At 41.8% G+C, this 13,969-nt stretch overlaps 1 protein-coding gene across 1 annotated transcript in view; it reads left to right on the top strand.

The window, feature by feature from the left end:
* LOC124618709 (zinc finger SWIM domain-containing protein 8 homolog) overlaps nucleotides 1-13,969 on the top strand; it is a 521,177-nt gene that overhangs the window by 411,401 nt on the left and 95,807 nt on the right. The window contains exons 9-10 of the mRNA XM_047145371.1: nucleotides 6,162-6,507; nucleotides 11,761-12,497. Coding sequence (XP_047001327.1) covers nucleotides 6,162-6,507; nucleotides 11,761-12,497 — 1,083 coding nt within the window. The remainder of the gene's footprint in view (nucleotides 1-6,161; nucleotides 6,508-11,760; nucleotides 12,498-13,969) is intronic.

Genomic DNA, 13,969 nt, shown 5'->3' with positions numbered 1-13,969 from the left:
TGTGAAGCTGGCCATTGGACAGGTGTAGGTCAACATCAAGGAAAGTGGCATGGGATTTGGAGTAGGACCAGGTGAATCTGATGGAACCAAAGGAGTTGAGGTTGGAGAGGAAATTCTGGAGTTCTTCTTCACTGTGAGTCCAGATCATGAAGATGTCATCAATAAATCTGTACCAAACTTTGGGTTGGCAGGCGTGGGTAACCAAGAAGGCTTCCTCTAAGCGACCCACGAATAGGTTGGCGTACGAAGGGGCCATCCTGGTACCCATGGCTGTTCCCTTTAATTGTTGGTATGTCTGGCCTTCAAAAGTGAAGAAGTTGTGGGTCAGGATGAAGCTGGCTAAGGTAATGAGGAAAGAGGTTTTAGGTAGGGTGGCAGGTGATCGGCGTGAAAGAAAGTTTGTTGCGAAAGCTTGAATTTTGTGTGTATGTTTGTGTTTGTTTGTGTGTCTGTCGACCTGCCAGCACTTTCATTTGGTAAGTCACATCATCTTTGTTTTTAGATGTAATTTCCTACGTGGAATGTTTCCCTCTGTTACAACTATATATATATATATATATATATATAGAGGGAAACATTCCACGCGGGAAAAATATATTTAAAAACAAAGGTGATGTGACTTACCATACGAAAGTGCTGGCAGGTCGATAGAAACACAGACAGACACATACATACACACAAAATTCAAGCTTTCGCAACAAACTGTCGCCTCATCAGGAAAGAGGGAAGGAGAGGGAAAGACGAAAGGATGTGGGTTTTAAGGGAGAGGGTAAGGAGTCATTCCAATCCCAGGAGCGGAAAGACTTACCTTAGGGGGAAAAAAGGACAGGTATACACTCGCGTGCACACACTCATATCCATCCGCACATACACAGACACAAGCAGACATTTGTAAAGGCAAAGAGTTTCAAAACTCTTTGCCTTATATATATATATATATATATATATATATATATATATATATAAAAATAATCCCAGACTACGAGCAGCAGCAGCTGATGGGCAAGGCAACTGGTTGAGGGTAAGGAAGAGGCTGTTGGGGAAGGGGGAGGAATAGCAGGGTAGGCGTGGGGGACGGTAAAATGCTATTGGGGAGTGACCAGGGACGAGGTTGAGAGAGGGTAGGGCAGCTAGGTGCAGTTGGGTGGTTAGATGGAAGGGGGGGGGGGGAGGTAGCGGAAAAGGAGAGAAGTAAAAATACTGGTACGTTGATGGAATAGAGGGCTGTGTGTAGTGCTGGAATGGGGACAGGGAAGGGGCTTGATGGGTGAGGACAATGACTAATGAAGTTTGAGACCAGGAGTGTTACAGGAGGAACATAGGATATACTGCAGAGAGAGTTCTAACCTGCTCAGTTCAGAAAAGCTGGTGTTGGTGGGAAGGATCAGTATGGTACAGGCTGTGAAGCAGTCATTGAAATAAAGAACATCATGTTGGGCAGCCTGCTCAGTGACAGGATGGTCCAGTTGTTCCTTGGCCACAGCTTGTCAGCGGCCATTCGGATAGACAGACAGTTTGTTGCTTGTCATGCCCGCTCTTGTCAGCTCCTCTCTTCTTCTTTATCACTGGATTTACTAAATTCTTAAGTTTCTACATACAACACAGTTGTGGTATGGTCATTGGGAATGCAATACAGTGACGTTTACTACATCATCTAAATTCTTATCTACTGCAGTGGCGACATTTATATTGGAACTGGAATAAGAATGATACTCACTTTACCTGGACGTGTTAAGAATAAAAATCCAAAGATCTCGGGGCTATTGAGTGTACAGAAAATATAGCGACCTAAACTGCCTCTCATTAATCCATCACTGTCCTCAACAAAGCCAGTGGTTACAGCTTAACTTGTGCATCACATGACTCGTTTCACAGGTAGCCCTGCCTTTGATGGGGTAGGTGATACTTGTGACCAGACTGGAGTAGGTGGTGGTAGGAGGATGTATTGGTCAGGTCTTGCCTCTAGGTCTGTCACAGGCATATGGGTCTTGAGGCAAGGCATTGGGAGCAGGGGCTGTGTAGGGATAGACAAGAATATTGTGTAGGTTCAATGGACGGCAGGATACCACTGGGGGAGGGAGATAGTCAGCAGAACATTTCTCATTTCAGGGCATGACAAGAAGTAGCTGAAACCCTTGTGGAGAATTTAGTTTAGTTGGTCCAGTGCTGGGTGGTGCTGAGTTGCAGTAGGAATGCTCCTCTGTGTCCAGGTGGTGCTACATTGGGAGATGGTGGGTGACTGGAAAGATGTTTGGTGCAAGGTTGGGAGGATAATTTTGGTTTGCTAGGCCGCTGTGAGGGACCACTCTTCATTGCAGATATAATGGCCATGGGTAGTTTGGGCTGTATGGAAGGGACTTTGTGGTGTGGAACAGGTGGCGGCTGCAGAAGTGGAATCGTTGCTGGTGGTTGGTAGTTTAATGTGGACATAGGTTATGATGTAGCCATCTTTGAAGTGGAGGTCATTATCGAGGAAGGTGGCTTGTTGAATTGAGTAGGACAAGGTGAAGCGAACAGGGCAGAAGGTGTTGAGGTTCTGGAGGAATGTGGATAGGGTGTCCTCATCCTCAATCCAGATCATGACAATGTCATCAGTGAATGGGAACCAGGTGAGGGGTTTAGGATTCTGGTTGTTTGGGAAGGATTCGTCTAGACAGTCCATGAATAAGTCGGCATAGGATTGTGCCATATAGGTGCCCATAGCTGTACCCTATATTTGTTTGTAGGTACTACCTCGAAAGGAGAAGTAATTGGGGTTGAGGATATAGTTGGTCATGGCGACCAGGGAGAAGGTTGTTGGTTTGAAATCCATCGGGCATTGGGAAAGGTAGTGTTCAATGGTGGTAAGGCAATGGGTATTATGGATCTTGGTGTAATGGAGGTGGCATCAGTAGTGATGAGCAGGGCACTGTGTTGTAAAGGAACGGGAGCTGTGTAGAGTCGGCAGATGAAATGGTTGACTGAAGGTGTTGGTCTATGAGAGTATAGATCCTCTCGATGGGGGCACAGTAACTGGCCACAATGGGGCATCATGGGTGGTTGAGTTTATGGACTTTAGGAAGCATGTAAAAGGTAAGAGTGCAGGGAGTTGTAGGTGTGAGGTGAGAGATGGACTCTGGGGAGAGATTCTGGGATGGGTCTAAGGATTTGAGGAGAGACAGGAGATCATGCTGGATTTCTGCTATGAGGTCACTGTTGTAGGGTTTGTCGGTGAATGTATGTGACACCTGGTGGAGTCCTCCTACCAGGTAACCCATGCAGTTCAAAACAACAGTGCTGGAGCCTTTGTCAGCGAGTAGGATCATAAGGTCAGGATCAGTTTTTAAGTGGTGGACTGCAGTTCTTTTGGTGGATGTAAGATTAATTTGCATGTTGAGGGATTTGGGGAATGATGTTGAGGCAAGGTTCGAGAGTAAGAAATTCTGGGAAGCTAACAGGGTGATTTGGGGGCAGTGAGAGTGGATCATGACTGGATGGAGGAGTGAACTGAGTCAGGCAGGGTTCAACATTTGTCTTCGGTTGAGTCTGTAAAGGCCTCAGTGACACCCTCGGTATATTTTGAGAGGGACTGCTCGTCATGGCATATGCGACAAGCACGTGTGGCTAGGCTGTATGGAAGGGACTACTTGGAAAGTGCTCCTCAGCAGCACTTTATTATCCCCCACCCCTACCCTGCTATCCATTCCCCTCCCCACCCAAGCCTCCTCCTTGCCCACCCAGTTGCCTCTCTCGTCATGAGGTGCTGCTGCTGCTGCTCCTCCTCATAGTTTGGGTTCAGCGGCCAGTGACTGTGGTCGTGTGTGCGAGTTGCATTTGCGTGAATGTGTGTGTGTGTGTGTGTGTGTGTGTGTGTGTGTGTGTTTTGTCTATTTTTGACCAAGGCCTTGTTGGCCGAAAGCTTATTTTGTAACAGTCCTTTTGTTGCGCCTATCTGTGACTCAGTATCACCGCTGTATGAGTATCACCGCTGTATGGTGAGAAGCACCTATCTTTCTACAGCATTTGGTGAATTTTTGACTGTGAAATGGTGTTGACTTTAATGAATCATTAACAAACCATCATTTTGGTATGAAAGTAACACACACAATTGTCATCTGGAACTCAGCTTGGTCACTTAAAATCAAATGCCATGTTTGCTCATGTGTCATACTTCAAAATTTTTAAAAGTAAGACACCTTAGTGGTCAGGTCTGATGTTAATATATCTGCTTCACTATTGTCACTAATTTGGCCAGAAAAGGTGATGGAACATTTGAAAATCTGGTGACCTGAAAAGTTGTTTCATTAGCTGGCAAAAAATGACGATATTGTCTAGTTCCTGGTAAAGTGTGCACATATTAAAACCACTATTTTTGTAACACTTTATTTCAGTCAATTTCTTCTTTGCTGATGGAAGTAAATTTAATGCCATTAATGCTCTCAGTGTAAAAGAGAAACAGATCAGACTTCCATTCGGGACAATATGCTGTATGCATATGTGAAAGATTGGTGGATTGAAAATATTCGACAGGCATCCACTGAGTAGAAGGATGCTTTAATAAGCTTTACGCACTCACGTGGCCCAGAAAATTCATTTTTTACCAGGCTTGGGAATCTCTGTTAAAGAAACCCACCAGGAGCTGCTGTTGGACAACTATCAGGGATGGTCACTATATCGATGGGAATGCGCGTTTCCTCGCTTTAAAAGAAATCAGCAGTGATTAAGCCATTATTGGCCATAACGACACATTTACACAATTCCTCATCATTTCATGCAATCAAAAAGTGTGTGCACAAAATATGTTGCACTTTAAACTGGAATTAAACTAGAATGTCAATAGCATTGCACAATAAAATGACATACTCAAAAATCTCTATAATACGAATCTTTTCCAAAATGTGCCAAACTGCCTGCTATGAACTCCAAAATTGATAGTGGTGTAAAACTTGGAGGCAGTGTATACGATGTGTGTTGCAGCTATTACGCAACAATTTTACTACTATGATGTACAGTCCCATGTAATGCATAGTTGAATTTTGAAGTTGATAACCAATTTGATTTGTTAAATTTTTTGAGTTGTTCTGACTCGATCTCAGTTCCTAATCTTCAGAATTTTGTATTTATTATCCTCCCCACAGAGTCCTACATGATTGTTGAACATAATAAAAGATGCCAGATTTATTTTAAGTACCACGGGAATTTCGAGTGTGTTTTAAATGCACCTCCACGTTTTTGCTGTTGTCTAGGACCTTATATGCTTGAATTGCAGAATGAAATCTAGCTTTTAGGTGGTTCAGAGCATGGTCTTTTCATGAAGGCTCTCTTATTTTTTCCCCAAGCATTATATTTTCGGTGGAGTTGGCTTCAAATTATTCATCTGTATATTGCTCAAGAAATATTTTATTATTATTGCCATTAAGAGTGTGCAGAAAGCTGTACAAGGTGGCGTAGTTTTGTTGTAATATCCTTCGTTGAGTAGTGTGGCTGGATGTAGTAAAATGCCCTCTTTGAAATAAAAGTTATTTATTACAAGATTCAAACTAAATACAACTTCTGAGAATAATATCTACACAACTTGAGCTCAACAACAGTGTCTTGAGGACCAGCGAAGATTAACGATGACACAGTTCCACAAGGTTTGGAACTTGTTGGCAATCCACTAGTGATGACATGATCGGCAGCTAGACTGTAAGACAGTACCTTGCCTCTTCTATTAACCTCCTAGGTGAGGCAGGGGCCGTACTTACTTGGCCTGCAAAACATTTGCGTAAATGTGGTAGCAGAGATATTCAGGGGCAACGCTGCGTACACCACATTTATTTTTTTCATGAAAATATTGCCAGTGGTGATACGTCTCAAAGTTTCTGAAAGTGCGAGGTACACTTTGGAGTGTTGTGCTATGGGGTCAAACAAATGAATATATCTCTAGAATTGTTGTATTGGCTAAAGTAAATCTTTACCAATGTTCATCGGGAACACGTGCAAATGTTCACACGAAATTTCAGCAGAATCCGTGATGGTCATGCGGGAACCTCTAGATCCTGTGGCATAGCGACCCAACTCTAATGGTTAGATATGTTTGAGAATGGTACATATTTTAATTTGTACCATGATTTAACCTGTTATCTGTATTGGATTGTTTGCTAAAGATTTCCTATTAAAAAGTGCACTTAAAATTTCAGGTGAACTCCTCACAAGCGGTTTTGAATTGTGAACATCCAGCTCAGCCATCACACCATCACCACCACCATCACCATCGACATCACAACAACTTGAACCAGTTCCTCCCTGTCCCACATACACGGCCACACGTGAGCTGCCATGGGGCCTCTCGCTCTTCCACGTGTCTGACTGCTATAGACTTCCCATATCGAGAGCGTAGGCGGCACCACTCTCGTCATGATTTTGGTGGCCACATTCCAAATGTTGATATGGTGGTACGGTTTCATCGTATTGTACATGGACTTGGGTCACCAGCAGATGGTGATGACACACGTGATGGAAACCGTTCAAGTGTTAGTAGTGAAGGTAAGTCAATTTTCCTCAAACTATGGGTATTTGTTGTGCTACGATGTGCATTCAAGTTCTAAGGCCTCTGATTTTTTTTCTAAGTAACTACTCACCCGAAATCGATGAAACTGGCGTTACTTCTCGACGTAATTGCCCTGCAGACGTACACATTTTTCACAACGCTGACGCCATGATTCCATGGCAGCGGTGAAGGCTTCTTTAGGAGTCTGTTTTGACCACTGGAAAATCGCTGAGGCAATAGCAGCACGGCTGGTGAATGTGCTGCCACGGAGAGTGTCTTTCATTGTTGGAAAAAGCCAAAAGTCACTAGGAGCCAGGTCAGGTGAGTAGGGAGCATGAGGAAACACTTCAAAGTTGTTATCATGAAGAAACTGTTGCGTAACGTTAGCTCGATGAGCGAGTGCGTTGTCTTCGTGAAACAGCACACACGCAGCCCTTGCCGGACGTTTTTGTTGCAGTGCAGGAAGGAATTTGTTCTTCAAAACATTTTCGTAGGATGCACCTGTTAGCGTAGTGCCTGTTACCGTAGTGCCCTTTGGAACGCAATGGGTAAGGATTACGCCCTCGCTGTCCCGGAACATGGACACCATCATTTTTTCAGCAATGGCGGTTACCCGAAATTTTTTTGGTGGTGGTGAATCTGTGTGCTTCCATTGAGCTGACTGGTGCTTTGTTTCTGGATTGAAAAAATTGCATCCACATCTCATCCATTGTCACAACTGACGAAAAGAAAGTCCCATTCGTGCTGTCGTTGCGCGGTCAACATTGCTTGGCAACATGCCACACGGGCAGCCATGTGGTCGTCCGTCAGCACTCGTGGCACCCACCTGGATGACACTTTTCGCATTTTCAGGTCATCATGCAGGATTGTGTGCACAGAACCCACAGAAATGCCAACTCTGGAGGCGATCTGTTCAACAGTCATCCGGCGATCCCCCTAAACAATTCTCTCCACTTTCTCGATCATGTAGTCAGACCAGCTTGTGCGAGCCCGAGGTTGTTTGGGTTTGTTGTCACACGATGTTCTGCCTTCATTAAACTGTCGCACCTACGAACGCACTTTCGACACATCCATAACTCCATCACCACATGTCTCCTTCAACTGTCGATGAATTTCAATTGGTTTCACACCACGCAAATTCAGAAAACGAATGATTGCACGCTGTTCAAGTAAGGAAAACGTCGCCATTTTAAGTATTTAAAACAGTTCTCATTCTCGCCGCTGGCGGTAAAATTCCATCAGCCGTATGGTGCTGCCATGTCTGGGACGTATTGACAATGAACGCGGCCTCATTTTAAAACAATGCGCATGTTTCTATCTCTTTCCAGTCCGGAGAAAAAAATCGGAGGCCTTAGAACTTGAATGCACCTCGTAATTCAGTGATACTGTGTGACTAGTGTTGAATAACTTCAAGTTATTTGTACTTTTTATAAATAGCTTAAGACGTGTTTGGGGAATGGTTGATTAGAAAAAGAGATGGCTGATGTTCTTCATAATCTGAATTTGTGCTCTTTGTCTAATGACCTTATATAGATTTATATCTTGTTCACATATAGCAGATATATTATAGTAAATCAGTTCAAACTGTAATAAGTTGTCATCGAGAATAAAAGTCTGTTTTCTTATTATGAAAATACCATGTCAAGTCATCAGTCACACATCATAGTCTCTAAAATTTTAAGTGACCACCATGAGTGGTTGATCATGATGTGACATGTTACTCCCCTAAACAGATAGTTGTGATAATGACTCACTGGTGTTAAAAACCAGTAACTGTAATATATCTTACTGAATGCAATCATGACATTTGTATTTGTATTTCAAACAGATCACATGCTACAGTTTGACACTCTCAAATTTCACTGACCTTTTTGACTGGATGTTAAATACTGATTTCCATTTCAAAGATGTGTGGTTGTTTCAAAATTCATTTTATTAAAGATGACATTCAGATCCCAAATAAGTTGTTTCAAGGACAGAGGGTATATTGTTACAAGATCTGTTCACAGACTAATTGAGTTTCAAATGATGTAACTTAACAATTAACATAACAAAAATAAGATGAGTGATTTCAATATCGTATTGTCTACAGTTGCTGTCATGTCAGCTTATAAAGTCAGTTTTCGTTAAAGCAGTAGTCCAGAACATTATACATTACTGTTGGTCACCTAAATACATTCTAAAACTTTTTCTCATACACTCCTTTAAAGATTCAGTACCTATGCTCATTATAAAAATGTGAAGTATTCCCATCAGTATACAAACCAGCGTAATGTCCAAAATTTGCTAAGGAATGTAAGTGATCTGTTGTTCCTCAATCCTTTGCAACTGCTTAGCACCAGCTAGTAGTTTATTTGATAGAAAATTTTTTTCTAACAATAATTGTACTATCTGTGTGTGTGTGTGTGTGTGTGTGTGTGTGTGTGTGTGTGTGTGTGTGTGTGTACACAAAATAACAATGTCAAGCACCCAAAGACAAACCCTTAGGGGTGCAAAGTAAATCATGTATCTTCATTAATATCACAAGTTGTGACTGAAGACAGATCTTCAAATTTGAGTTATGTATTTGTAAGTTTTGTGAACATTCAGGGAGCAATTACCCTGTCTCGGAAATTAGTAATAAGATTTACATTAAGCAACTGTGTTGCACTTACAGTATTCAACTGCTGTGTAGTAAAGAGACAACATCACTAGTGTACACGAAGTTCACTCTGCTGGATAGTTCTTCAAAGCTCTTGTGAAAGTCAGCATTGAAAGTTAACAGAGATCCTGTTTGTCAAGAAACTGTATATATGTTGTGATGAAGATAGTCTGGGAGGCAGTGTCTTAAGGATTGACCTAGCAGACATACAGGACATATGACTCTCACCAACCCAGAAAGTGAATGATTTAACAACAAAAGAGTCTGATACAGAACAGAACCTGAAAATCTGGAAGCTCCTCAGCTGATTGGACAGCCAGTAGTAAGTTGAGGAAGAAAACATTCTGCATGCGGATGGAAAAAGAACTTTTGGCATTTGTGTACCCTCCATGTGTCTGTATGCGTGATCTTGCTGTGGTTCAGACAAAGAAGATGTTCTTCATAATCTGAATTTGTGCTCTTTGTCTAATGACCTTATATAGATTTATATCTTGTTCACATATAGCAGATATATTATAGTAAATCAGTTCAAACTGTAATAAGTTGTCATCGAGAATAAAAGTCTGTTTTCTTATTATGAAAATACCATGTCAAGTCATCAGTCACACATCATAGTCTCTAAAATTTTAAGTGACCACCATGAGTGGTTGATCATGATGTGACATGTTACTCCCCTAAACAGATAGTTGTGATAATGACTCACTGGTGTTAAAAACCAGTAACTGTAATATATCTTACTGAATGCAATCATGACATTTGTATTTGTATTTCAAACAGATCACATGCTACAGTTTGACACTCTCAAATTTCACTGACCTTTTTGACTGGATGTTAAATACTGATTTCCATTTCAAAGATGTGTGGTTGTTTCAAAATTCATTTTATTAAAGATGACATTCAGATCCCAAATAAGTTGTTTCAAGGACAGAGGGTATATTGTTACAAGATCTGTTCACAGACTAATTGAGTTTCAAATGATGTAACTTAACAATTAACATAACAAAAATAAGATGAGTGATTTCAATATCGTATTGTCTACAGTTGCTGTCATGTCAGCTTATAAAGTCAGTTTTCGTTAAAGCAGTAGTCCAGAACATTATACATTACTGTTGGTCACCTAAATACATTCTAAAACTTTTTCTCATACACTCCTTTAAAGATTCAGTACCTATGCTCATTATAAAAATGTGAAGTATTCCCATCAGTATACAAACCAGCGTAATGTCCAAAATTTGCTAAGGAATGTAAGTGATCTGTTGTTCCTCAATCCTTTGCAACTGCTTAGCACCAGCTAGTAGTTTATTTGATAGAAAATTTTTTTCTAACAATAATTGTACTATCTGTGTGTGTGTGTGTGTGTGTGTGTGTGTGTGTGTGTGTGTGTGTGTGTGTGTACACAAAATAACAATGTCAAGCACCCAAAGACAAACCCTTAGGGGTGCAAAGTAAATCATGTATCTTCATTAATATCACAAGTTGTGACTGAAGACAGATCTTCAAATTTGAGTTATGTATTTGTAAGTTTTGTGAACATTCAGGGAGCAATTACCCTGTCTCGGAAATTAGTAATAAGATTTACATTAAGCAACTGTGTTGCACTTACAGTATTCAACTGCTGTGTAGTAAAGAGACAACATCACTAGTGTACACGAAGTTCACTCTGCTGGATAGTTCTTCAAAGCTCTTGTGAAAGTCAGCATTGAAAGTTAACAGAGATCCTGTTTGTCAAGAAACTGTATATATGTTGTGATGAAGATAGTCTGGGAGGCAGTGTCTTAAGGATTGACCTAGCAGACATACAGGACATATGACTCTCACCAACCCAGAAAGTGAATGATTTAACAACAAAAGAGTCTGATACAGAACAGAACCTGAAAATCTGGAAGCTCCTCAGCTGATTGGACAGCCAGTAGTAAGTTGAGGAAGAAAACATTCTGCATGCGGATGGAAAAAGAACTTTTGGCATTTGTGTACCCTCCATGTGTCTGTATGCGTGATCTTGCTGTGGTTCAGACAAAGAAGAGCCTTTCAGAATTCAGCAGATGGACGATAGAAGCATGTGTGACTTGCAGGTTGCATTCCTTTCTGAAACACTTTTGAATTAGTATTTATGACCACTTAATTCGCGTCTGGCTGCATTTTATTTGCCTTCAAGTAAAGGCGAAATAGTTTCCAAAGGTCTTAGCAGGGAATGAAGCTGTATTTTAATAAGGATTTGGTATTATTGGAATGAGATTAGATGAGTTAATTGTGGAGTAGTTTTGCATTAATTGCAGGGAAACTGGTTAATTTTCAATTCTTTAATTCTTGGATGGTGAGTAATTTGGGTTTCAGAAGGTGTGAAAGCTGAGATTTCAGCAAGAAAATAAATATTTTCTTGTTGCTTTTATCTTATTTGTACTCAAATGAACCGTCTGAAGCAGTGTAGATTTCACTCATGACGGAAGTGAGAGATACCTTTAGATTACTGAAATGGGTGCATGTGCACATGTTGCATTACAATGAAGTCATTGTTTTTGTACTATTTACACTAACCAGTTCATAACTTAAACAATTTTGCATGTTGAAAATATTTATGGTCTCTAATACTAATCATGAACTATATTAGGTTTCTGTGAAAATGACCCGGATGGTGACATGCTGATGGACAGCAGTGTGCTAATGAGACCGGAACTCCGTATGCCTGCAATGTGTGGTGTCGGGGATACAGACTCTCAGGAGGGAGGCAGCAGCGACTCTGCCAGCAGCATCGGGAGTGGCGTGCATGCAGCAGTAAGAGGTATTCCTGTGGCTGGCAATGAGGCAACTAGTCACAGAATTTCATCGCACCTCTTGCAAAGTGGTCACGATTCAGTGTTTGACCTTCCCGACCTAGATATGGCACGTCACGCCACTGTTTCACCTCGCCGCGATACTGCAGATGCTGATTCAGACACTTCTGCAGGTGGTATTTCGCCCTCCGAAGACATAGAAGGATTGCGGAGGCCATCCAAAGATGGATCATTTTCTTCATCAAATTCTGACTCCCAGCAGTCTGGAGACGAGTATAACCTGTATTATTACGATCCTAAGGCTTTGACTGCTGGATCGAGTAATAATGCAAATGAAAATTCCAAGTCTGCAGGGAAGAATGATCCTGTGGTACCTGCCTCAGTTTTTGCAAACTTGAGGAAGACTGAGGATCCCTGGGACATCCTGTTTGCTAGAGCAGAGGGTCTACATGCACACGGACACGGGAAAGAAGCCTGCACTCTAGGTGTGCGCCTCGCAGAGGAACTTCTCGCCAACCCTCCGGACCTCATGATCGAGTTGCCACCAATGCCCACAAAAGGGAAGAGAAAGAAGGTAATTTGTTTAGTTTCTATCTCTTTTGACTACTGGTTGCAAATGTTTTTGAAGAAAACTGCCACCTGTTCACAGTATGGGTCACTCTCTTAGTTTCATCTTAGCTAAAAGTCATATTGGATTCAAAAAGTACATTCCCAAGTCAACTTAACTGTTGAAAACACATAAAGATGTCATTAGTGTTAAATTTAAATCTGTCATCACAGCCAGTAGATTGTTAAAGATTTAAAACAGTTTGGAGTACTTTCTGTCTGAAACTTCCTGGCAGATTAAAACTGTGTGCCCGACCGAGACTCGAACTCGGGACCTTTGCCTTTCGCGGGCAAGTGCTCTACCAACTGAGCTACCGAAGCACGACTCACGCCCGGTACTCACAGCTTCACTTCTGCCAGTACCTCGTCTCCTACCTTCCAAACTTTACAGAAGTTCTCCTGCGAACCTTGCAGAACTAGCACTCCTGAAAGAAAGGATATTGCGGAGACATAGCTTAGCCACAGCCTGGGGTATGTTTCCAGAATGAGATTTTCACTCTGCAGCGGAGTGTGCGCTGATATGAAACTTCCTGGCAGATTAAAACTGTGTGCCCGACCGAGACTCGAACTCGGGACCTTTGCCTTTCGCGGGCAAGTGCTCTACCAACTGAGCTACCGAAGCACGACTCACGCCCGGTACTCACAGCTTCACTTCTGCCAGTACCTCGTCTCCTACCTTCCAAACTTTACAGAAGTTCGCAGGAGAACTTCTGTAAAGTTTGGAAGGTAGGAGACGAGGTACTGGCAGAAGTGAAGCTGTGAGTACCGGGCGTGAGTCGTGCTTCGGTAGCTCAGTTGGTAGAGCACTTGCCCGCGAAAGGCAAAGGTCCCGAGTTCGAGTCTCGGTCGGGCACACAGTTTTAATCTGCCAGGAAGTTTCATATCAGCGCACACTCCGCTGCAGAGTGAAAATCTCATTCTGGATACTTTCTGTCTGTCTTTCCCACAACGTGCCCCACTCATCTGTGCTGTATAAAGCATTTAACAGTCTACTCGTTCTGCTCATTTTCTTCGTATATGATATCCTTAGTTATACTACAATAGTTATCTTGAGCTGTAAAATATTCTTGAGTATCAGGTGTTCTCCTGTGTTGAAAATGAGGAATACATTAATTTCAGAGAACCACCTTTTTCATGTTACGGATCTCTTAGTTTCATCTCTATTGATTGTTCTGTTAGTTTTTGACTTTGGTTAGTACAATTTGTGACCTTGCCTCTCTAAAATCCAAATAACTATTATATGCAGTACAGTCCATGATTTACTGTACTGGTTGCTTAGGGTTGCCTTGCAGAGATTTTTATTTATTTATTTTTGTTTTTGTCTTAATCTTCTTTCTTTGTGAAGAACATAATAGAAGTTACAGAAAGTTTAAGAGGTCCATTGTGTAAACACTGAGTCAGTATATATAGCATGAACCATCTTCCAGGTTAAAACTATGC

The sequence above is a fragment of the Schistocerca americana genome, chromosome 1, assembly GCF_021461395.2.
Source record: "Schistocerca americana isolate TAMUIC-IGC-003095 chromosome 1, iqSchAmer2.1, whole genome shotgun sequence".
Classification (NCBI taxonomy): domain Eukaryota; kingdom Metazoa; phylum Arthropoda; class Insecta; order Orthoptera; family Acrididae; genus Schistocerca; species Schistocerca americana.
The sequence above is the reverse complement of the archived record's forward strand: the minus strand, read 5'-3'. Positions and strand labels throughout refer to the sequence as shown.